Below are 21,634 nucleotides of genomic sequence, written 5' to 3'. Positions count from 1 at the left end.
AAGCTTACAGCACCTGGTATTCCCAGGCGGTCTCCCATCCAAGTACTAACCAGGCCCAAACCTGCTTAGCTTCCGAGATCAGACGAGATCGGGCATAGCCAGGTTGGTATGGCCGTAAGCGAAAGCTGCTGCAAAGAGAGGGCTAATTAAAGATCAGCCACTGTAATCTCCAGTACATTATATAAATAGGGACGAAAACCCTAAAGCTTAAAGCACCTGGCAATCCCAGGCAGTCTCCCATCCAAGTAGTAACCAGAACCAAACATGCTAAGATTCAGACATCGGGCATTGACTCTTTTTTTTTTTTTTGCACGATTATTATATAATTAGTGAAAAAATTCCAAAAAGTAAAAAAATTTGAAAAATTTCCAAAAAGCTTTCAGCACCTGGTATTCCCAGGCGGTTTCCCATCCAAGTACTAAACAGGCATAGCCAGGTATGGCCGTAAGCGAAGGCTGCTGCAGAGAGAGGGCTATTTAAAGATCAGCCACTCTAATCTCCAGTTCAATATATAAGTAGGGAAGAAAACCCAAAAGCTTACAGCACCTGGTATTATTCTCAGGCAGTCTCCCATCCAAGTAATAACCAGAACCAAACATTCTAAGATTCAGAGATCTGGCGTTGACTCTTTTTTTTTTTTTCAAGATTATTACATAACTAATGAAAATTTTCCAAAAAGCTTACAGCACCTGGTATTCCCAGGCGGTCTCCCATCCAAGTACTAACCAAGCCCAAACCTGCTTAGCTTCCGAGATCAGACGAGATCAGGCATAGCCAGGTTGGTATGGCCGTAAGCGAAACCTTCTGCAAAGAGAGGGCTATTTAAAGATCAGACACTCTAATCTCCAGTTCATTATATAAGTTCGGAATAAAACCCAAAAGCTTACAGCACCTGGTATTCCCAGGCGGTCTCCCATCCAAGTACTAACCAGGCCCAAACCTGCTTAGCTTCCGAGATCAGACGAGATCGGGCATAGCCAGGTTGGTATGGCCGTAAGCGAAAGCTGCTGCAAAGAGAGGGCTAATTAAAGATCAGCCACTGTAATCTCCAGTACATTATATAAATAGGGACGAAAACCCTAAAGCTTGCAGCACCTGGCAATCCCAGGCAGTCTCCCATCCAAGTAGTAACCAGAACCAAACATGCTAAGATTCAGACATCGGGCATTGACTCTTTTTTTTTTTTTTTTTTTTTTTTTTTTTTTTTTGCACGATTATTATATAATAAGTGAAAAAATTCCAAAAAGTAAAAAAATTTGAAAAATTTCCAAAAAGCTTTCAGCACCTGGTATTCCCAGGCGGTTTCCCATCCAAGTACTAAACAGGCATAGCCAGGTATGGCCGTAAGCGAAGGCTGCTGAAGAGAGAGGGCTATTTAAAGATCAGCCACTCTAATCTCCAGTTCAATATATAAGTAGGGAAGAAAACCCAAAAGCTTACAGCACCTGGTATTATTCTCAGGCAGTCTCCCATCCAAGTAATAACCAGAACCAAACATTCTAAGATTCAGAGATCTGGCATTGACTCTTTTTTTTTTTTTCAAGATTATTACATAACTAATGAAAATTTTCCAAAAAGCTTACAGCACCTGGTATTCCCAGGCGGACTCCCATCCAAGTACTAACCAGGCCCAAACCTGCTTAGCTTCCGAGATCAGACGAGATCGGGCATAGCCAGGTTGGTATGGCCGTAAGCGAAAGCTGCTGCAAAGAGAGGGCTAATTAAAGATCAGCCACTGTAATCTCCAGTACATTATATAAATAGGGACGAAAACCCTAAAGCTTACAGCACCTGGCAATCCCAGGCGGTCTCCCATCCAAGTAGTAACCAGAACCAAACATGCTAAGATTCAGACATCGGGCATTGACTCTTTTTTTTTTTTTTTTTTTTTTTTTGCACGATTATTATATAATTAGTGAAAAAATTCCAAAAAGTAAAAAAATTTGAAAAATTTCCAAAAAGCTTTCAGCACCTGGTATTCCCAGGCGGTTTCCCATCCAAGTACTAAACAGGCATAGCCAGGTATGGCCGTAAGCGAAGGCTGCTGAAGAGAGAGGGCTATTTAAAGATCAGCAACTCTAATCTCCAGTTCAATATATAAGTAGGGAAGAAAACCCAAAAGCTTACAGCACCTGGTATTATTCTCAGGCAGTCTCCCATCCAAGTAATAACCAGAACCAAACATTCTAAGATTCAGAGATCTGGCATTGACTCTTTTTTTTTTTTCAAGATTATTACATAACTAATGAAAATTTTCCAAAAAGCTTACAGCACCTGGTATTCCCAGGCGGTCTCCCACCCAAGTACTAACCAAGCCCAAACCTGCTTAGCTTCCGAGATCAGACGAGATCAGGCATAGCCAGGTTGGTATGGCCGTAAGCGAAACCTGCTGCAAAGAGAGGGCTATTTAAAGATCAGACACTCTAATCTCCAGTTCATTATATAAGTTCGGAATAAAACCCAAAAGCTTACAGCACCTGGTATTCCCAGGCGGTCTCCCATCCAAGTACTAACCAGGCCCAAACCTGCTTAGCTTCCGAGATCAGACGAGATCGGGCATAGCCAGGTTGGTATGGCCGTAAGCGAAAGCTGCTGCAAAGAGAGGGCTAATTAAAGATCAGCCACTGTAATCTCCAGTACATTATATAAATAGGGACGAAAACCCTAAAGCTTAAAGCACCTGGCAATCCCAGGCAGTCTCCCATCCAAGTAGTAACCAGAACCAAACATGCTAAGATTCAGACATCGGGCATTGACTCTTTTTTTTTTTTTTGCACGATTATTATATAATTAGTGAAAAAATTCCAAAAAGTAAAAAAATTTGAAAAATTTCCAAAAAGCTTTCAGCACCTGGTATTCCCAGGCGGTTTCCCATCCAAGTACTAAACAGGCATAGCCAGGTATGGCCGTAAGCGAAGGCTGCTGCAGAGAGAGGGCTATTTAAAGATCAGCCACTCTAATCTCCAGTTCAATATATAAGTAGGGAAGAAAACCCAAAAGCTTACAGCACCTGGTATTATTCTCAGGCAGTCTCCCATCCAAGTAATAACCAGAACCAAACATTCTAAGATTCAGAGATCTGGCGTTGACTCTTTTTTTTTTTTTCAAGATTATTACATAACTAATGAAAATTTTCCAAAAAGCTTACAGCACCTGGTATTCCCAGGCGGTCTCCCATCCAAGTACTAACCAAGCCCAAACCTGCTTAGCTTCCGAGATCAGACGAGATCAGGCATAGCCAGGTTGGTATGGCCGTAAGCGAAACCTTCTGCAAAGAGAGGGCTATTTAAAGATCAGACACTCTAATCTCCAGTTCATTATATAAGTTCGGAATAAAACCCAAAAGCTTACAGCACCTGGTATTCCCAGGCGGTCTCCCATCCAAGTACTAACCAGGCCCAAACCTGCTTAGCTTCCGAGATCAGACGAGATCGGGCATAGCCAGGTTGGTATGGCCGTAAGCGAAAGCTGCTGCAAAGAGAGGGCTAATTAAAGATCAGCCACTGTAATCTCCAGTACATTATATAAATAGGGACGAAAACCCTAAAGCTTGCAGCACCTGGCAATCCCAGGCAGTCTCCCATCCAAGTAGTAACCAGAACCAAACATGCTAAGATTCAGACATCGGGCATTGACTCTTTTTTTTTTTTTTTTTTTTTTTTTTTTTTTTTTGCACGATTATTATATAATAAGTGAAAAAATTCCAAAAAGTAAAAAAATTTGAAAAATTTCCAAAAAGCTTTCAGCACCTGGTATTCCCAGGCGGTTTCCCATCCAAGTACTAAACAGGCATAGCCAGGTATGGCCGTAAGCGAAGGCTGCTGAAGAGAGAGGGCTATTTAAAGATCAGCCACTCTAATCTCCAGTTCAATATATAAGTAGGGAAGAAAACCCAAAAGCTTACAGCACCTGGTATTATTCTCAGGCAGTCTCCCATCCAAGTAATAACCAGAACCAAACATTCTAAGATTCAGAGATCTGGCATTGACTCTTTTTTTTTTTTTCAAGATTATTACATAACTAATGAAAATTTTCCAAAAAGCTTACAGCACCTGGTATTCCCAGGCGGACTCCCATCCAAGTACTAACCAGGCCCAAACCTGCTTAGCTTCCGAGATCAGACGAGATCGGGCATAGCCAGGTTGGTATGGCCGTAAGCGAAAGCTGCTGCAAAGAGAGGGCTAATTAAAGATCAGCCACTGTAATCTCCAGTACATTATATAAATAGGGACGAAAACCCTAAAGCTTACAGCACCTGGCAATCCCAGGCGGTCTCCCATCCAAGTAGTAACCAGAACCAAACATGCTAAGATTCAGACATCGGGCATTGACTCTTTTTTTTTTTTTTTTTTTTTTTTTGCACGATTATTATATAATTAGTGAAAAATTTCCAAAAAGTAAAAAAATTTGAAAAATTTCCAAAAAGCTTTCAGCACCTGGTATTCCCAGGCGGTTTCCCATCCAAGTACTAACCAGGCATAGCCAGGTATGGCCGTAAGCGAAGGCTGCTGCAGAGAGAGGGCTATTTAAAGATCAGCCACTCTAATCTCCAGTTCAATATATAAGTAGGGAAGAAAACCCAAAAGCTTACAGCACCTGGTATTATTCTCAGGCAGTCTCCCATCCAAGTAATAACCAGAACCAAACATTCTAAGATTCAGAGATCTGGCATTGACTCTTTTTTTTTTTTTTCAAGATTATTACATAACTAATGAAAATTTTCCAAAAAGCTTACAGCACCTGGTATTCCCAGGCGGTCTCCCATCCAAGTACTAACCAAGCCCAAACCTGCTTAGCTTCCGAGATCAGACGAGATCAGGCATAGCCAGGTTGGTATGGCCGTAAGCAAAAGCTGCTGCAAAGAGAGGGCTATTTAAAGATCAGACACTCTAATCTCCAGTTCATTATATAAGTTCGGAATAAAACCCAAAAGCTTACAGCACCTGGTATTCCCAGGCGGTCTCCCATCCAAGTACTAACCAGGCCCAAACCTGCTTAGCTTCCGAGATCAGACGAGATAGGGCATAGCCAGTTTGGTATGGCCGTAAGCGAAAGCTGCTGCAAAGAGAGGGCTAATTAAAGATCAGCCACTGTAATCTCCAGTACATTATATAAATAGGGACGAAAACCCTAAAGCTTACAGCACCTGGCAATCCCAGGCGGTCTCCCATCCAAGTAGTAACCAGAACCAAACATGCTAAGATTCAGACATCGGGCATTGTCTCTTTTTTTTTTTTTTTTGCACGATTATTATATAATTAGTGAAAAAATTCCAAAAAGTAAAAAAATTTGAAAAATTTCCAAAAAGCTTTCAGCACCTGGTATTCCCAGGCGGTTTCCCATCCAAGTACTAAACAGGCATAGCCAGGTATGGCCGTAAGCGAAGGCTGCTGCAGAGAGAGGGCTATTTAAAGATCAGCCACTCTAATCTCCAGTTCAATATATAAGTAGGGAAGAAAACCCAAAAGCTTACAGCACCTGGTATTATTCTCAGGCAGTCTCCCATCCAAGTAATAACCAGAACCAAACATTCTAAGATTCAGAGATCTGGCATTGACTCTTTTTTTTTTTCAAGATTATTACATAACTAATGAAAATTTTCCAAAAAGCTTACAGCACCTGGTATTCCCAGGCGGTCTCCCATCCAAGTACTAACCAGGCCCAAACCTGCTTAGCTTCCGAGATCAGACGAGATCGGGCATAGCCAGGTTGGTATGGCCGTAAGCGAAAGCTGCTGCAAAGAGAGGGCTAATTAAAGATCAGCCACTGTAATCTCCAGTACATTATATAAATAGGGACGAAAACCCTAAAGCTTACAGCACCTGGCAATCCCAGGCAGTCTCCCATCCAAGTAGTAACCAGAACCAAACATGCTAAGATTCAGACATCGGGCATTGACTCTTTTTTTTTTTTTTTGCACGATTATTATATAATTAGTGAAAAAATTCCAAAAAGTAAAAAAATTTGAAAAATTTCCAAAAAGCTTTCAGCACCTGGTATTCCCAGGCGGTTTCCCATCCAAGTACTAAACAGGCATAGCCAGGTATGGCCGTAAGCGAAGGCTGCTGAAGAGAGAGGGCTATTTAAAGATCAGCCACTCTAATCTCCAGTTCAATATATAAGTAGGGAAGAAAACCCAAAAGCTTACAGCACCTGGTATTATTCTCAGGCAGTCTCCCATCCAAGTAATAACCAGAACCAAACATTCTAAGATTCAGAGATCTGGCATTGACTCTTTTTTTTTTTTTCAAGATTATTACATAACTAATGAAAATTTTCCAAAAAGCTTACAGCACCTGGTATTCCCAGGCGGACTCCCATCCAAGTACTAACCAGGCCCAAACCTGCTTAGCTTCCGAGATCAGACGAGATCGGGCATAGCCAGGTTGGTATGGCCGTAAGCGAAAGCTGCTGCAAAGAGAGGGCTAATTAAAGATCAGCCACTGTAATCTCCAGTACATTATATAAATAGGGACGAAAACCCTAAAGCTTACAGCACCTGGCAATCCCAGGCGGTCTCCCATCCAAGTAGTAACCAGAACCAAACATGCTAAGATTCAGACATCGGGCATTGACTCTTTTTTTTTTTTTTTTTTTTTTTTTGCACGATTATTATATAATTAGTGAAAAATTTCCAAAAAGTAAAAAAATTTGAAAAATTTCCAAAAAGCTTTCAGCACCTGGTATTCCCAGGCGGTTTCCCATCCAAGTACTAACCAGGCATAGCCAGGTATGGCCGTAAGCGAAGGCTGCTGCAGAGAGAGGGCTATTTAAAGATCAGCCACTCTAATCTCCAGTTCAATATATAAGTAGGGAAGAAAACCCAAAAGCTTACAGCACCTGGTATTATTCTCAGGCAGTCTCCCATCCAAGTAATAACCAGAACCAAACATTCTAAGATTCAGAGATCTGGCATTGACTCTTTTTTTTTTTTTTCAAGATTATTACATAACTAATGAAAATTTTCCAAAAAGCTTACAGCACCTGGTATTCCCAGGCGGTCTCCCATCCAAGTACTAACCAAGCCCAAACCTGCTTAGCTTCCGAGATCAGACGAGATCAGGCATAGCCAGGTTGGTATGGCCGTAAGCAAAAGCTGCTGCAAAGAGAGGGCTATTTAAAGATCAGACACTCTAATCTCCAGTTCATTATATAAGTTCGGAATAAAACCCAAAAGCTTACAGCACCTGGTATTCCCAGGCGGTCTCCCATCCAAGTACTAACCAGGCCCAAACCTGCTTAGCTTCCGAGATCAGACGAGATCGGGCATAGCCAGTTTGGTATGGCCGTAAGCGAAAGCTGCTGCAAAGAGAGGGCTAATTAAAGATCAGCCACTGTAATCTCCAGTACATTATATAAATAGGGACGAAAACCCTAAAGCTTACAGCACCTGGCAATCCCAGGCGGTCTCCCATCCAAGTAGTAACCAGAACCAAACATGCTAAGATTCAGACATCGGGCATTGTCTCTTTTTTTTTTTTTTTTGCACGATTATTATATAATTAGTGAAAAAATTCCAAAAAGTAAAAAAATTTGAAAAATTTCCAAAAAGCTTTCAGCACCTGGTATTCCCAGGCGGTTTCCCATCCAAGTACTAAACAGGCATAGCCAGGTATGGCCGTAAGCGAAGGCTGCTGCAGAGAGAGGGCTATTTAAAGATCAGCCACTCTAATCTCCAGTTCAATATATAAGTAGGGAAGAAAACCCAAAAGCTTACAGCACCTGGTATTATTCTCAGGCAGTCTCCCATCCAAGTAATAACCAGAACCAAACATTCTAAGATTCAGAGATCTGGCATTGACTCTTTTTTTTTTTCAAGATTATTACATAACTAATGAAAATTTTCCAAAAAGCTTACAGCACCTGGTATTCCCAGGCGGTCTCCCATCCAAGTACTAACCAGGCCCAAACCTGCTTAGCTTCCGAGATCAGACGAGATCGGGCATAGCCAGGTTGGTATGGCCGTAAGCGAAAGCTGCTGCAAAGAGAGGGCTAATTAAAGATCAGCCACTGTAATCTCCAGTACATTATATAAATAGGGACGAAAACCCTAAAGCTTACAGCACCTGGCAATCCCAGGCAGTCTCCCATCCAAGTAGTAACCAGAACCAAACATGCTAAGATTCAGACATCGGGCATTGACTCTTTTTTTTTTTTTTTGCACGATTATTATATAATTAGTGAAAAAATTCCAAAAAGTAAAAAAATTTGAAAAATTTCCAAAAAGCTTTCAGCACCTGGTATTCCCAGGCGGTTTCCCATCCAAGTACTAAACAGGCATAGCCAGGTATGGCCGTAAGCGAAGGCTGCTGAAGAGAGAGGGCTATTTAAAGATCAGCCACTCTAATCTCCAGTTCAATATATAAGTAGGGAAGAAAACCCAAAAGCTTACAGCACCTGGTATTATTCTCAGGCAGTCTCCCATCCAAGTAATAACCAGAACCAAACATTCTAAGATTCAGAGATCTGGCATTGACTCTTTTTTTTTTTTTCAAGATTATTACATAACTAATGAAAATTTTCCAAAAAGCTTACAGCACCTGGTATTCCCAGGCGGTCTCCCATCCAAGTACTAACCAAGCCCAAACCTGCTTAGCTTCCGAGATCAGACGAGATCGGGCATAGCCAGGTTGGTATGGCCGTAAGCAAAAGCTGCTGCAAAGAGAGGGCTATTTAAAGATCAGACACTCTAATCTCCAGTTCATTATATAAGTTCGGAATAAAACCCAAAAGCTTACAGCACCTGGTATTCCCAGGCGGTCTCCCATCCAAGTACTAACCAGGCCCAAACCTGCTTAGCTTCCGAGATCAGACGAGATCGGGCATAGCCAGTTTGGTATGGCCGTAAGCGAAAGCTGCTGCAAAGAGAGGGCTAATTAAAGATCAGCCACTGTAATCTCCAGTACATTATATAAATAGGGACGAAAACCCTAAAGCTTACAGCACCTGGCAATCCCAGGCGGTCTCCCATCCAAGTAGTAACCAGAACCAAACATGCTAAGATTCAGACATCGGGCATTGTCTCTTTTTTTTTTTTTTTGCACGATTATTATATAATTAGTGAAAAAATTCCAAAAAGTAAAAAAATTTGAAAAATTTCCAAAAAGCTTTCAGCACCTGGTATTCCCAGGCGGTTTCCCATCCAAGTACTAAACAGGCATAGCCAGGTATGGCCGTAAGCGAAGGCTGCTGCAGAGAGAGGGCTATTTAAAGATCAGCCACTCTAATCTCCAGTTCAATATATAAGTAGGGAAGAAAACCCAAAAGCTTACAGCACCTGGTATTATTCTCAGGCAGTCTCCCATCCAAGTAATAACCAGAACCAAACATTCTAAGATTCAGAGATCTGGCATTGACTCTTTTTTTTTTTCAAGATTATTACATAACTAATGAAAATTTTCCAAAAAGCTTACAGCACCTGGTATTCCCAGGCGGTCTCCCATCCAAGTACTAACCAGGCCCAAACCTGCTTAGCTTCCGAGATCAGACGAGATCGGGCATAGCCAGGTTGGTATGGCCGTAAGCGAAAGCTGCTGCAAAGAGAGGGCTAATTAAAGATCAGCCACTGTAATCTCCAGTACATTATATAAATAGGGACGAAAACCCTAAAGCTTACAGCACCTGGCAATCCCAGGCAGTCTCCCATCCAAGTAGTAACCAGAACCAAACATGCTAAGATTCAGACATCGGGCATTGACTCTTTTTTTTTTTTTTTGCACGATTATTATATAATTAGTGAAAAAATTCCAAAAAGTAAAAAAATTTGAAAAATTTCCAAAAAGCTTTCAGCACCTGGTATTCCCAGGCGGTTTCCCATCCAAGTACTAAACAGGCATAGCCAGGTATGGCCGTAAGCGAAGGCTGCTGAAGAGAGAGGGCTATTTAAAGATCAGCCACTCTAATCTCCAGTTCAATATATAAGTAGGGAAGAAAACCCAAAAGCTTACAGCACCTGGTATTATTCTCAGGCAGTCTCCCATCCAAGTAATAACCAGAACCAAACATTCTAAGATTCAGAGATCTGGCATTGACTCTTTTTTTTTTTTTCAAGATTATTACATAACTAATGAAAATTTTCCAAAAAGCTTACAGCACCTGGTATTCCCAGGCGGTCTCCCATCCAAGTACTAACCAAGCCCAAACCTGCTTAGCTTCCGAGATCAGACGAGATCAGGCATAGCCAGGTTGGTATGGCCGTAAGCGAAACCTGCTGCAAAGAGAGGGCTATTTAAAGATCAGACACTCTAATCTCCAGTTCATTATATAAGTTCGGAATAAAACCCAAAAGCTTACAGCACCTGGTATTCCCAGGCGGTCTCCCATCCAAGTACTAACCAGGCCCAAACCTGCTTAGCTTCCGAGATCAGACGAGATCGGGCATAGCCAGGTTGGTATGGCCGTAAGCGAAAGCTGCTGCAAAGAGAGGGCTAATTAAAGATCAGCCACTGTAATCTCCAGTACATTATATAAATAGGGACGAAAACCCTAAAGCTTACAGCACCTGGCAATCCCAGGCAGTCTCCCATCCAAGTAGTAACCAGAACCAAACATGCTAAGATTCAGACATCGGGCATTGACTCTTTTTTTTTTTTTTGCACGATTATTATATAATTAGTGAAAAAATTCCAAAAAGTAAAAAAATTTGAAAAATTTCCAAAAAGCTTTCAGCACCTGGTATTCCCAGGCGGTTTCCCATCCAAGTACTAAACAGGCATAGCCAGGTATGGCCGTAAGCGAAGGCTGCTGCAGAGAGAGGGCTATTTAAAGATCAGCCACTCTAATCTCCAGTTCAATATATAAGTAGGGAAGAAAACCCAAAAGCTTACAGCACCTGGTATTATTCTCAGGCAGTCTCCCATCCAAGTAATAACCAGAACCAAACATTCTAAGATTCAGAGATCTGGCATTGACTCTTTTTTTTTTTTTTTCAAGATTATTACATAACTAATGAAAATTTTCCAAAAAGCTTACAGCACCTGGTATTCCCAGGCGGTCTCCCATCCAAGTACTAACCAAGCCCAAACCTGCTTAGCTTCCGAGATCAGACGAGATCAGGCATAGCCTTTTTTTTTTTTTTTTTTATCTTTTTATTTAACTTTCAATTCACAGTTTTTCAATTGCATTATTCCATCTGATTTACTTACATTCCATTACATTTGTATGATTCATTTTTCAATTAATCTACTTAATTTTGCATAATCATACAGCAATAAAAATAAAGAACATAAATAAAATACATGCAAATATGTTTACACTTACTTAATTGACATCAGCCATTCTCAACCAGATTATTACTCTTCACCAATTGAAACATATTTCTTCCCCCACCTTTTGATGTATGAATTTATTCGTAGTCAAAAAAAACTCTTTCCCCTCTTTATCTCCATACTTACAAATCAACTCTACATCTCTTTGTATCATTGACTTAAACATATCTTTTACTTTTATTTTTCTCCCTTCGAAATGTGCATAGTTTCTTCTTAGAACTACTGCTAGTCTGGCATGACTCAGAACAAAATTAATTAAACAAATGTCAGCTCTTTTTCTTTTCCCGAAAGTTCCAAACAAAAACAATTTCCCCCATTCCTCCTCGGTCTCGACTTTGACACCCCAGTTTTCTAGTAACAGATTTTTAAGAAACTCAAAAAAATCCACCAACGCTTCACATCTTAAAAAATAATGTAAAAAACTCTCATGGCCATTACCACACACGTCACAAATGACATTTACCTCATTATTTATTTTGTTTAACACCACATTTGTGTAAATTCTATTATGTCTTATCAGAAAGTCATTATTCTCACACTCTATACTGTTGTATTTTACATTTAAGTTTGACCATATTTTTTTCACATCTAAATCTTCAAATACTTTCTTCCACACCTTTTCTGATGCTGGCTCTTTTATAACATTAACAATTATTCTCCTGTATATATTCTTTACACTCATATTTTTAAATTTGTTTTTCTCACCATTATCATCCACATACATCTCCGGCATACATTTTTCCACATTAGATACACATTCACGTTCGATCACATTAGTCCACTGCAAAGGTATACTTGATTTAATTTTTCCATATATTTTATTTACTTTCTCTCTGTTCTCCATTCCTTCCAGATCGCACACAGTATCATAAATGCAGTTATTTTTGAGAAATCCTGGAATAACTTCATACATAATGTCCTTCACTTGTTTTATACCTCCTTCTATAAACTTACATTCATACAATGTCTTATTTTTATGTTTAATCCTTTCATTGAGAAACAGTGGTAAATTTTTAATCACCTGTATGTCTTCACACTCATACTCTATTTTGGGAAGGAACTGCCTCCATGCTTCTAATACTTCCCGATATATTTCTGGTATTCCTCCCGTCATCGATTGCTTAAAGCCCATATACCATCCATTATCCCCCATTCCTCCCACATCATCAATATATTTCCTTAAGAATTCCTTCCACCCATAATCCCATCGGCCTCCCATATATTTTATCACCGTTTTTATTCTCATCGCAGCCCTTTTTATTTCTAGGTCCATCAAGTTTAAGCCTCCCTCCCATCTCTTACCCACCAATGTTTTCTGTGCAATTTTCACACCTTTTCCCTCCCATATAAAATCACATACAATTTTATTCAATTCATTCATCACCCACCCTGGCATTTCCATTACACTCATTACATAAACACAAACTGACAACAGCAGACTATTTACTACTATTACTTTCCCATTTAATTTTAATTTCCTCCCTTTCCATGCTGCACTTGCTGTTCTTATTTTATTAATCACCCCAGTCCAGGTCACATCTCTTGCCTCTTTGCTTTCGACCCCTAAATATACCCCTAATACTTTTATATATTTTTCCTCCACTCTTATCCCTACCTCTACTCTCTCTACCTCCCCTATATACATTAATTCAGATTTATCTACATTTATTTTTGCCCCTGATGCTTTCCCGAACCTCTTCACTATCTCTAAAACTCTTTTTACACTGTTTCCTTCCCTCACTGTGATTGTGGTGTCATCTGCATATTGGTTTACAGTACACATTCCTCCATATGGCAACTCAATACCAACTACTCTTCTATCCCTCTTGATTAGAGTGGCTAGAGGCTCTACTGAAATTGCATATAATAATGCAGACAGGGGACATCCCTGTCTCACTGACCTTCCAATCTTAAACCTGTCTGTTAATACTCCATTTATTTTTATGCAACTTTTTGCTTTCTCATATAGTCTCCTCACCCACCCTATCATTCTCATTCCAAATCCAAACTTCTCTAATACCCTAAATAAGTATTTGTGTTCTACCCTATCGAATACTTTATTCCAATCTATCCCTAGTACTATTCCTCCCTTCTTATCTCGTTTCATGTATTCTATCACGTCCCTAACTGTCCCTATCGTGTCTGCTATATCCCTGCCTGGTATGCTGTAACTCTGTGTTGGTTGCACTATACTTCCAATGACTTTTTTTACTCTGTTCGCTAAAACTTTAGTCAATATTTTATAATCCACATTTAATAGACTGATTGGTCTGTAGTTCTCTATATCCAACCTATTCCCCTTTTTATGCACCAAAGCTATCACTCCCTCTACCAATCTATTTTGCACCATCCCTGTTCTTTCCATCTCCTTGAACACTTTAACTAAAATCGGTGCTACCTCTTCTCTATATGTTTTATACCATTCAATACCAATCCCATCACTCCCTGGACTTTTTCCACTTTTCAACCCCCCTATTGCCTTTTCTACTTCATTCTCGTCTATCTCCCTATCACACCATTCTGCATCCTCCTTATTTAGAATATTTTCTACGCTTTCTAATACTCCATCTATACTTCTCTCATCTACTTCTCCTCTCTTATATAATTCTCCATAGAATTCTTGAACTCTCTCCAAAATCTCTACATAATCTTTGGTTGTTTTACCCTCTTTTGTATTTATTTCATTTATATATGTTTTACTTTGTCTCCTTTTCTCTAGCCCTAAAAAATACCCTGTACATTTTTCACCCTCTAATGCATATTTTGCCTTGCTTCGTAAAATAGCCCCTCTGCATTTCTCCCTTTCATATTTTTCTAGTGCCATCTTAACCTCTATATATTTTTCCATACTGTATCCTTCTTCATCTTCAGCCTTAACTAACTCCTCTCTCAATCTTTCCCTAAGCGTACTTTCCTCCTTCTTCATCTTTCCTTTTCTTTTTTTACTATATTTTATACTAATTAACTTTATTTCCTCCCATCTCTCCGCTATTGTACCCTCTAATCCACCGTCTCCTGTATACTCATCTATCTTCTCTTTTTCCCTATTTAATAGATCCTTCATCTGTATCTCATACTCTTCATCTTCAATATACCCTGCATTCAATATCCACATCCCTCCTCCTACCTCCTCACTCCCTACCTTAATTCTGAACCTTACACTATCGTGATCACTTAAACCATTTACCTGATGTTTTATCCCGTCTATGTATCTAATCATTTCCTCCTCAACCAACACTAAATCTATTCTACTCTGTTTTAATATACCTTCTCTTAACTGCCTTCTAGTAAATTCTCTTTTTTCCGGATTTTCGTACCTCCACACATCTATTAACCCCTTTTCTCTCATTATCTCCATCAACATTCCCCTTGACTTTTCCCATCTAAATTTTACCCCCTTTCCCACATCCAATCTACTACATTTTATATTGAAATCTCCCACTATAATACATTTCCCCACAATTAATCCTTTTAACTCTTCCAAAATTTCCCTCCTTTCCACTTCTATATTTGGAACATATATATTTATTAATCTAAACTCCATATCTCTATACATAAATTCAACCACTAAAATCCTTCCCCTCTGGTCTTTATACACCTCTCTTATACCTTCTACAATATCTTTTTTAAATAATATTGCCACACCTCTTGCATTTTTTGCACCATTATTATAGTATATGTCCCCTCTCCACTCTTCTCTCATCTCCTTTACTTTATCCTCCTCCCAGTTTGTCTCCTGTATACAGATTATATCACTCCTATAAGTAAATAATAATTTTTTCATCTTGTTTTTATCCCGTAACCCATTTATATTTATTGAAGTTACAGTGGCCATGAGAGTAACCTAAAAGAAAAACAAAACAAAACCAGGAACACACGTACAATTCAAACATACATTACATACCCGCTCGCGGTTCTTTTATCTGCTCAACCTGTTCTCCGTCGATCTCAGACTTCCTCTTTGCACTCAGTCTTTTAATCTTTGTTTTCAATCCATCTTTCTTTTCTCGGTCTCCCTTTTCTCCACCTCTGCTTTCTATCACTTTCTGTGCAGTATTTTTATTTTCCTCTTGTTTACCTCTTTCTTTCACATTACTTTCATCTGTCTCCTCCTCTTCTTCGATCTCTTCCGACTGCTCCATCTCCTCCTCCTCCTCCCCATCATCCACTTCACTGAAACTTTCAGCTCTGTCCCGCCATTCCATTTTGCTTCTTCTTTCGCTATCTTCAGCTCCGTCTTTCTCTCCACCGCTCACCACATCAGTTGTTTCCTCCTCTTGCTCCTCTGTCAGAACACTGTTCCTCTTTTTACCATATTCTTGAACATCCACTCTCTCTCTCTCTAATCCCATCCATTCTTCACAATCTCTTGCATAATGGCCTCCACCATTGCACTTGAAGCACTTTAATTCAGGGCACTCTCTAATTATGTGCCCTGGCTTGATACAGAGTCTGCAAACACGTATTTGTCTATCATGGATGACACGAAAAAATTCGGTGCCTCTCAGAGTCTCAAACTTTGTGGAGTATGGTAGTGAACATACCTGTTCTGTGAAGCGCACTTTTAAGAAACGTGTCCCATCAACTATATCCGTTCCAGGCCACACCCGGCGTTTGATTGGTGAAAGTGGTCGTACTCCCCACTCATGTAGCTTGGCGAGTATCTTCTCATCCTCTAAGTACACAGGCAAATTGATAAAGGACACCACCATATCGTTATTCAGTATATCCCTGGCATGCACCATCACTCCTTTCACTCTCACTCCATCCATTAGTTTCCTCTTTGTCTCTTCATCCTTCATTGTGAGCTCATAGACCCTTTCACCTCTCACCCTGCAGCCAATCACTTCTCCACACTCCTTCTTTACTCCTTTCAGTAAATCCATCATTGAAATCTTTTCATTTCCCTCCACCTCTACCTCCACAGTCAGCTCTTTGTTGTACTTCCCTTTCAATTTTCCTTGCACTCCTCTGCTGTTTTCTTCTCCCTCTTCCCACAAATGTCCTGTGGCTTTATTTGTCTCCTGTTGCTTTTGGATCACTGCTTGTTTGACTTCACCTCTTCTTTGCTCCTCCTCTTCATTCCTCCCATTGCTACTTTTTCTCATCATGGTTTGTTCTGTTTCTTCATCTGCAACCATGCTGTGCATCTGCAGCATGCTACAAGGAAAAGAAGTAAAAAAAAGTCCCCCAGACAGCCTAAGCTGTCGGGGGAATTTATGAAGGTCAACACTGACTATCCAGCAATTAATGTCCCAAGCAAAAAAACAAATCTGAAAACCAAACTATTTAGAACCAAACAATTAATTAAACAAACAGGATTGATGCTTTCTCTCTGTGCTGCAAGCCTGTCACTTCCTGTGAGCTCTCTATCGCCCCCAGGTTGGTATGGCCGTAAGCGAAGGCTGCTGCTGCTTCTGCTTGCTGCTTTTTTATTTAAAGATCAGCCACTCTAATCTCCAGTTCAATATATAGGTAGGGAAGAAAACCCAAAAGCTTACAGCACCTGGTATTATTCCCAGGCAGTCTCCCATCCAAGTAGTAACCAGAACCAAACATGCTAAGATTCAGAGATCTGGCATTGACTCTTTTTTTTTTTTCAAGATTATTACATAACTAATGAAAATTTTCCAAAAAGCTTACAGCACCTGGTATTCCCAGGCGGTCTCCCATCCAAGTACTAACCAAGCCCAAACCTGCTTAGCTTCCGAGATCAGACGAGATCAGGCATAGCCAGGTTGGTATGGCCGTAAGCGAAAGCTGCTGCAAAGAGAGGGCTAATTAAAGATCAGCCACTGTAATCTCCAGTACATTATATAAATAGGGACGAAAACCCAAAAGCTTACAGCACCTGGCATTCCCAGGCGGTCTCCCATCCAAGTAGTAACCAGAACCAAACATGCTGAGATTCAGACATCGGGCATTGACTCTTTTTTTTTTTTTTTTCAAGATTATTACATAACTAATGAAAATTTTCCAAAAAGCTTACAGCACCTGGTATTCCCAGGCGGTCTCCCATCCAAGTACTAACCAAGCCCAAACCTGCTTAGCTTCCGAGATCAGACGAGATCGGGCATAGCCAGGTTGGTATGGCCGTAAGCGAAAGCTGCTGCAAAGAGAGGGCTAATTAAAGATCAGCCACTGTAATCTCCAGTACATTATATAAATAGGGACGAAAACCCAAAAGCTTACAGCACCTAGCAATCCCAGGCGGTCTTCCATCCAAGTAGTAACCAGAACCAAACATGCTAAGATTCAGACATCGGGCATTGACTCTTTTTTTTTTTTGCACGATTATTATATAATTAGTGAAGAAATTCCAAAAAGTAAAAAAGTTTGAAAAATTTCCAAAAAGCTTTCAGCACCTGGTATTCCCAAGCGGTTTCCCATCCAAGTACTAACCAGGCATAGCCAGGTATGGCCGTAAGCGAAGGCTGCTGCAGAGAGAGGGCTATTTAAAGATCAGCCACTCTAATCTCCAGTTCAATATATAAGTAGGGAAGAAAACCCAAAAGCTTACAGCACCTGGTATTATTCCCAGGCAGTCTCCCATCCAAGTAGTAACCAGAACCAAACATGCTAATATTCAGATATCGGGCATTGACTCTTTTTTTTTTTTTTGCACGATTATTATATAATTAGTGAAAAAATTCCAAAAAGTAAAAAATTGTGAAACATTTCCAAAAAGCTTTCAGCACCTGGTATTCCCAGGCGGTTTCCCATCCAAGTACTAACCAGGCATAGCCAGGTATGGCCGTAAGCGAAGGCTGCTGCAGAGAGAGGGCTATTTAAAGATCAGCCACTCTAATCTCCAGTTCAATATATAAGTAGGGAAGAAAACCCAAAAGCTTACAGCACCTGGTATTATTCCCAGGCAGTCTCCCATCCAAGTCGCAACCAGAACCAAACATGCTAAGATTCAGAGATCTGGCATTGACTCTTTTTTTTTTTTTTTCAAGATTATTACATAACTAATGAAAATTTTCCAAAAAGCTTACAGCACCTGGTATTCCCAGGCGGTCTCCCATCCAAGTAGTAACCAGAACCAAATATGCTAAGATTCAGACATCGGGCATTGACTCTTTTTTTTTTTTTGCACGAATATTACAACCCGAATTCCGGAAAAGTTGGGACGTTTTTTAAATTTTAATAAAATGAAAACTAAAGGAATTTCAAATCACATGAGCCAATATTTTATTCACAATAGAACATAGATAACGTAGTAAATGTTTAAACTGAGAATTTTTACACTTTTATCCACTTAATTAGCTCATTTAAAATTTAATGCCTGCTACAGGTCTCAAAAAAGTTGGCACGGGGGCAACAAATGGCTAAAAAAGCAAGCAGTTTTGAAAAGATTCGGCTGGGAGAACATCTAGTGATTAATTAAGTTAATTGATATCAGGTCTGTAACATGATTAGCTATAAAAGCTTTGTCATAGAGAAGCAGAGTCTCTCAGAAGTAAAGATGGGCAGAGGCTCTCCAATCTGTGAAAGACTGCGTAAAAAAATTGTGGAAAACTTTAAAAACAATGTTCCTCAACGTCAAATTGCAAAGGCTTTGCAAATCTCATCATCTACAGTGCATAACATCATCAAAAGATTCAGAGGAACTGGAGAAATCTCTGTGCGTAAGGGACAAGGCCGGAGACCTTTATTGGATGCCGGTGGTCTTCGTGCTCTCAGACGACACTGCATCACTCATCGGCATGATTGTGTCAATGACATTACTAAATGGGCCCAGGAATACTTTCAGAAACCACTGTCGGTAAACACAATCCGCCGTGCCATCAGCAGATGCCAACTAAAGCTCTATCATGCAAAAAGGAAGCCATATGTGAACATGGTCCAGAAGCGCCGTCGTGTCCTGTGGGCCAAGGCTCATTTAAAATGGACTATTTCAAAGTGGAATAGTGTTTTATGGTCAGACGAGTCCAAATTTGACATTCTTGTTGGAAATCACGGACGCCGTGTCCTCCGGGCTAAAGAGGAGGGAGACCTTCCAGCATGTTATCAGCGTTCAGTTCAAAAGCCAGCATCTCTGATGGTATGGGGGTGCATAAGTGCATACGGTATGGGCAGCTTGCATGTTTTGGAAGGCTCTGTGAATGCTAAAAGGTATATAAAGGTTTTAGAGCAACATATGCTTCCCTCCAAACAACGTCTATTTCAGGGAAGGCCTTGTTTATTTCAGCAGGACAATGCAAAACCACATACTGCAGCTATAACAACAGCATGGCTTCGTCGTAGAAGAGTCTGGGTGCTAACCTGGCCTGCCTGCAGTCCAGATCTTTCACCTATAGAGAACATTTGGCGCATCATTAAACGAAAAATACGTCAAAGACGACCACGAACTCTTCAGCAGCTGGAAATCTATATAAGGCAAGAATGGGACCAAATTCCAACAGCAAAACTCCAGCAACTCATAGCCTCAATGCCCAGACGTCTTCAAAATGTTTTGAAAAGAAAAGGAGATGCTACACCATGGTAAACATGCCCCGTCCCAACTATTTTGAGACCTGTGGCAGAAATCAAAATTGAAATGAGTTCATTTTGTGCATAAAATTGTAAACTTTCTCAGTTTAAACATTTGCTATGTTATCTATGTTCTATTGTGAATAAAATATTGGCTCATGTGATTTGAAAGTGTTTTAGTTTTCATTTTATTAAAATTTAAAAAACGTCCCAACTTTTCCGGAATTCGGGTTGTATATAATGAGTGAAGAAATTCCAAAAAGTAAAAAATTTTGAAAAATTTCCAAAAAGCTTTCAGCATCTGGTATTCCCAAGCGGTTTCCCATCCAAGTACTAACCAGGCATAGCCAGGTATGGCCGTAAGCGAAGGCTGCTGCAGAGAGAGGGCTATTTAAAGATCAGCCACTCTAATCTCCAGTACAATATATAAGTAGGGAAGAAAACCCAAAAGCTTACAGCACCTGGTATTATTCCCAGGCAGTCTCCCATCCAAGTAGTAACCAGAACCAAACATGCTAAGATTCAGAGATCGGGCATTGACTCTTTTTTTTTTTGCACGATTATTATATAATTAGTGAAAAAATTCCAAAAAGTAAAAAATTGTGAAACATTTCCAAAAAGATTTCAGCACCTGGTATTCCCAGGCGGTCTCCCATCCAAGTAGTAACCAGAACCAAATATGCTAAGATTCAGACATCGGGCATTGACTCTTTTTTTTTTTTTGCACGATTATTATATAATGAGTGAAGAAATTCCAAAAAGTAAAAAATTGTGAAAAATTTCCAAAAAGCTTTCAGCACCTGGTATTCCCAAGCGGTTTCCCATCCAAGTACTAACCAGGCATAGCCAGGTATGGCCGTAAGCGAAGGCTGCTGCAGAGAGAGGGCTATTTAAAGATCAGCCACTCTAATCTCCAGTTCAATATATAAGTAGGGAAGAAAACCCAAAAGCTTACAGCACCTGGTATTATTCCCAGGCAGTCTCCCATCCAAGTAGTAACCAGAACCAAACATTCTAAGATTCAGAGATTGGGCATTGACTCTTTTTTTTTTTTTTTTTCAAGATTATTACATAACTAATGAAAATTTTCCAAATAGCTTACAGCACCTGGTATTCCCAGGCGGTCTCCCATCCAAGTACTAACCAAGCCCAAACCTGCTTAGCTTCTGAGATCAGATGAGATCGGGCATAGCCAGGTTGGTATGGCCGTAAGCGAAAGCTGCTGCAAAGAGAGGGCTAATTAAAGATCAGCCACTGTAATCTCCAGTACATTATATAAATAGGGACGAAAACCCAAAAGCTTACAGCACCTAGCAATCCCAGGCGGTCTCCCATCCAAGTAGTAACCAGAACCAAACATGCTAAGATTCAGACATCAGGCATTGACTCTTTTTTTTTTTTTTTTTTTTGCACGATTATTATATAATTAGTTAAGAAATTCCAAAAAGTAAAAAATTTTGAAAAATTTCCAAAAAGCTTTCAGCACCTGGTATTCCCAAGCGGTTTCTCATCCAAGTACTAACCAGGCATAGCCAGGTATGGCCGTAAGCGAAGGCTGCTGCAGAGAGAGGGCTATTTAAAGATCAGCCACTCTAATCTCCAGTTCAATATATAAGTAGGGAAGAAAACCCAAAAGCTTACAGCACCTGGTATTATTCCCAGGCAGTCTCCCATCCAAGTAGTAACCAGAACCAAACATGCTAAGATTCAGAGATCGGGCATTGACTCTTTTTTTTTTTGCATGATTATTATATAATTAGTGAAAATTTTCCAAAAAGCTTACAGCACCTGGTATTCCCAGGCGGTCTCCCATCCAAGTAGTAACCAGAACCAAATATGCTAAGATTCAGACATCGGGCATTGACTCTTTTTTTTTTTTTTGCACGAATATT

The 21,634-nt window shown here is 40.1% G+C and overlaps 1 protein-coding gene and 24 non-coding genes across 25 annotated transcripts; all 25 read right to left on the bottom strand.

Moving 5' to 3' along the window:
- Position 1: 1 nt before the first annotated feature.
- On the bottom strand, positions 2 to 120 carry LOC132139410 (5S ribosomal RNA). The gene has a single exon (XR_009433628.1). It is a non-coding gene; the product is annotated as a 5S ribosomal RNA (ribosomal RNA).
- Positions 121 to 677: 557 nt separating this feature from the next.
- LOC132138229 (5S ribosomal RNA) lies at positions 678 to 796 on the bottom strand. The gene has a single exon (XR_009432533.1). It is a non-coding gene; the product is annotated as a 5S ribosomal RNA (ribosomal RNA).
- Positions 797 to 880: 84 nt separating this feature from the next.
- LOC132139409 (5S ribosomal RNA) lies at positions 881 to 999 on the bottom strand. Its single transcript, XR_009433627.1, has one exon. It is a non-coding gene; the product is annotated as a 5S ribosomal RNA (ribosomal RNA).
- A 577-nt stretch (positions 1,000 to 1,576) lies between these two features.
- On the bottom strand, positions 1,577 to 1,695 carry LOC132137793 (5S ribosomal RNA). The gene has a single exon (XR_009432114.1). It is a non-coding gene; the product is annotated as a 5S ribosomal RNA (ribosomal RNA).
- Positions 1,696 to 2,262: 567 nt separating this feature from the next.
- Positions 2,263 to 2,381, bottom strand: LOC132138361 (5S ribosomal RNA). Its single transcript, XR_009432657.1, has one exon. It is a non-coding gene; the product is annotated as a 5S ribosomal RNA (ribosomal RNA).
- An 84-nt stretch (positions 2,382 to 2,465) lies between these two features.
- Positions 2,466 to 2,584, bottom strand: LOC132139408 (5S ribosomal RNA). Its single transcript, XR_009433626.1, has one exon. It is a non-coding gene; the product is annotated as a 5S ribosomal RNA (ribosomal RNA).
- Positions 2,585 to 3,141: 557 nt separating this feature from the next.
- On the bottom strand, positions 3,142 to 3,260 carry LOC132138228 (5S ribosomal RNA). The gene has a single exon (XR_009432532.1). It is a non-coding gene; the product is annotated as a 5S ribosomal RNA (ribosomal RNA).
- An 84-nt stretch (positions 3,261 to 3,344) lies between these two features.
- LOC132139407 (5S ribosomal RNA) lies at positions 3,345 to 3,463 on the bottom strand. The gene has a single exon (XR_009433625.1). It is a non-coding gene; the product is annotated as a 5S ribosomal RNA (ribosomal RNA).
- Positions 3,464 to 4,040: 577 nt separating this feature from the next.
- On the bottom strand, positions 4,041 to 4,159 carry LOC132137792 (5S ribosomal RNA). The gene has a single exon (XR_009432113.1). It is a non-coding gene; the product is annotated as a 5S ribosomal RNA (ribosomal RNA).
- A 569-nt stretch (positions 4,160 to 4,728) lies between these two features.
- Positions 4,729 to 4,847, bottom strand: LOC132138227 (5S ribosomal RNA). Its single transcript, XR_009432531.1, has one exon. It is a non-coding gene; the product is annotated as a 5S ribosomal RNA (ribosomal RNA).
- Positions 4,848 to 4,931: 84 nt separating this feature from the next.
- Positions 4,932 to 5,050, bottom strand: LOC132138710 (5S ribosomal RNA). Its single transcript, XR_009432993.1, has one exon. It is a non-coding gene; the product is annotated as a 5S ribosomal RNA (ribosomal RNA).
- A 557-nt stretch (positions 5,051 to 5,607) lies between these two features.
- On the bottom strand, positions 5,608 to 5,726 carry LOC132139405 (5S ribosomal RNA). The gene has a single exon (XR_009433623.1). It is a non-coding gene; the product is annotated as a 5S ribosomal RNA (ribosomal RNA).
- A 558-nt stretch (positions 5,727 to 6,284) lies between these two features.
- LOC132137791 (5S ribosomal RNA) lies at positions 6,285 to 6,403 on the bottom strand. Its single transcript, XR_009432112.1, has one exon. It is a non-coding gene; the product is annotated as a 5S ribosomal RNA (ribosomal RNA).
- A 569-nt stretch (positions 6,404 to 6,972) lies between these two features.
- On the bottom strand, positions 6,973 to 7,091 carry LOC132138226 (5S ribosomal RNA). Its single transcript, XR_009432530.1, has one exon. It is a non-coding gene; the product is annotated as a 5S ribosomal RNA (ribosomal RNA).
- An 84-nt stretch (positions 7,092 to 7,175) lies between these two features.
- On the bottom strand, positions 7,176 to 7,294 carry LOC132137981 (5S ribosomal RNA). The gene has a single exon (XR_009432296.1). It is a non-coding gene; the product is annotated as a 5S ribosomal RNA (ribosomal RNA).
- A 557-nt stretch (positions 7,295 to 7,851) lies between these two features.
- LOC132139404 (5S ribosomal RNA) lies at positions 7,852 to 7,970 on the bottom strand. Its single transcript, XR_009433622.1, has one exon. It is a non-coding gene; the product is annotated as a 5S ribosomal RNA (ribosomal RNA).
- A 558-nt stretch (positions 7,971 to 8,528) lies between these two features.
- LOC132137745 (5S ribosomal RNA) lies at positions 8,529 to 8,647 on the bottom strand. The gene has a single exon (XR_009432070.1). It is a non-coding gene; the product is annotated as a 5S ribosomal RNA (ribosomal RNA).
- Positions 8,648 to 8,731: 84 nt separating this feature from the next.
- On the bottom strand, positions 8,732 to 8,850 carry LOC132137979 (5S ribosomal RNA). The gene has a single exon (XR_009432294.1). It is a non-coding gene; the product is annotated as a 5S ribosomal RNA (ribosomal RNA).
- A 556-nt stretch (positions 8,851 to 9,406) lies between these two features.
- LOC132139403 (5S ribosomal RNA) lies at positions 9,407 to 9,525 on the bottom strand. The gene has a single exon (XR_009433621.1). It is a non-coding gene; the product is annotated as a 5S ribosomal RNA (ribosomal RNA).
- A 558-nt stretch (positions 9,526 to 10,083) lies between these two features.
- Positions 10,084 to 10,202, bottom strand: LOC132138224 (5S ribosomal RNA). The gene has a single exon (XR_009432528.1). It is a non-coding gene; the product is annotated as a 5S ribosomal RNA (ribosomal RNA).
- An 84-nt stretch (positions 10,203 to 10,286) lies between these two features.
- LOC132139402 (5S ribosomal RNA) lies at positions 10,287 to 10,405 on the bottom strand. Its single transcript, XR_009433620.1, has one exon. It is a non-coding gene; the product is annotated as a 5S ribosomal RNA (ribosomal RNA).
- Positions 10,406 to 10,982: 577 nt separating this feature from the next.
- Positions 10,983 to 16,426, bottom strand: LOC132137557 (uncharacterized). The gene is made up of 2 exons (XM_059547604.1): positions 15,163 to 16,426; positions 10,983 to 11,618 (listed from the first exon to the last, which is right to left on the bottom strand). The coding sequence occupies exon 1, from the start codon at positions 16,424 to 16,426 to the stop codon at positions 15,164 to 15,166; it is 1,263 nt and encodes a 420-aa protein (XP_059403587.1). The 3' UTR covers positions 10,983 to 11,618; position 15,163.
- Positions 16,427 to 16,903: 477 nt separating this feature from the next.
- LOC132138223 (5S ribosomal RNA) lies at positions 16,904 to 17,022 on the bottom strand. Its single transcript, XR_009432527.1, has one exon. It is a non-coding gene; the product is annotated as a 5S ribosomal RNA (ribosomal RNA).
- Positions 17,023 to 17,249: 227 nt separating this feature from the next.
- On the bottom strand, positions 17,250 to 17,368 carry LOC132137744 (5S ribosomal RNA). Its single transcript, XR_009432069.1, has one exon. It is a non-coding gene; the product is annotated as a 5S ribosomal RNA (ribosomal RNA).
- A 3,469-nt stretch (positions 17,369 to 20,837) lies between these two features.
- LOC132138364 (5S ribosomal RNA) lies at positions 20,838 to 20,956 on the bottom strand. Its single transcript, XR_009432660.1, has one exon. It is a non-coding gene; the product is annotated as a 5S ribosomal RNA (ribosomal RNA).
- Positions 20,957 to 21,634: the final 678 nt, after the last annotated feature.

The sequence above is a fragment of the Carassius carassius genome, unplaced genomic scaffold, assembly GCF_963082965.1.
Source record: "Carassius carassius unplaced genomic scaffold, fCarCar2.1 SCAFFOLD_57, whole genome shotgun sequence".
Classification (NCBI taxonomy): Eukaryota; Metazoa; Chordata; class Actinopteri; order Cypriniformes; family Cyprinidae; genus Carassius; species Carassius carassius.
The sequence above is the reverse complement of the archived record's forward strand: the minus strand, read 5'-3'. Positions and strand labels throughout refer to the sequence as shown.

Bases quoted from the DNA above. Each gene is read 5' to 3' on its own strand.
- LOC132137557 (XM_059547604.1), bottom strand. From the start codon at position 16,426: ATGCTGCAGATGCACAGCATGGTTGCAGATGAAGAAACAGAACAAACC.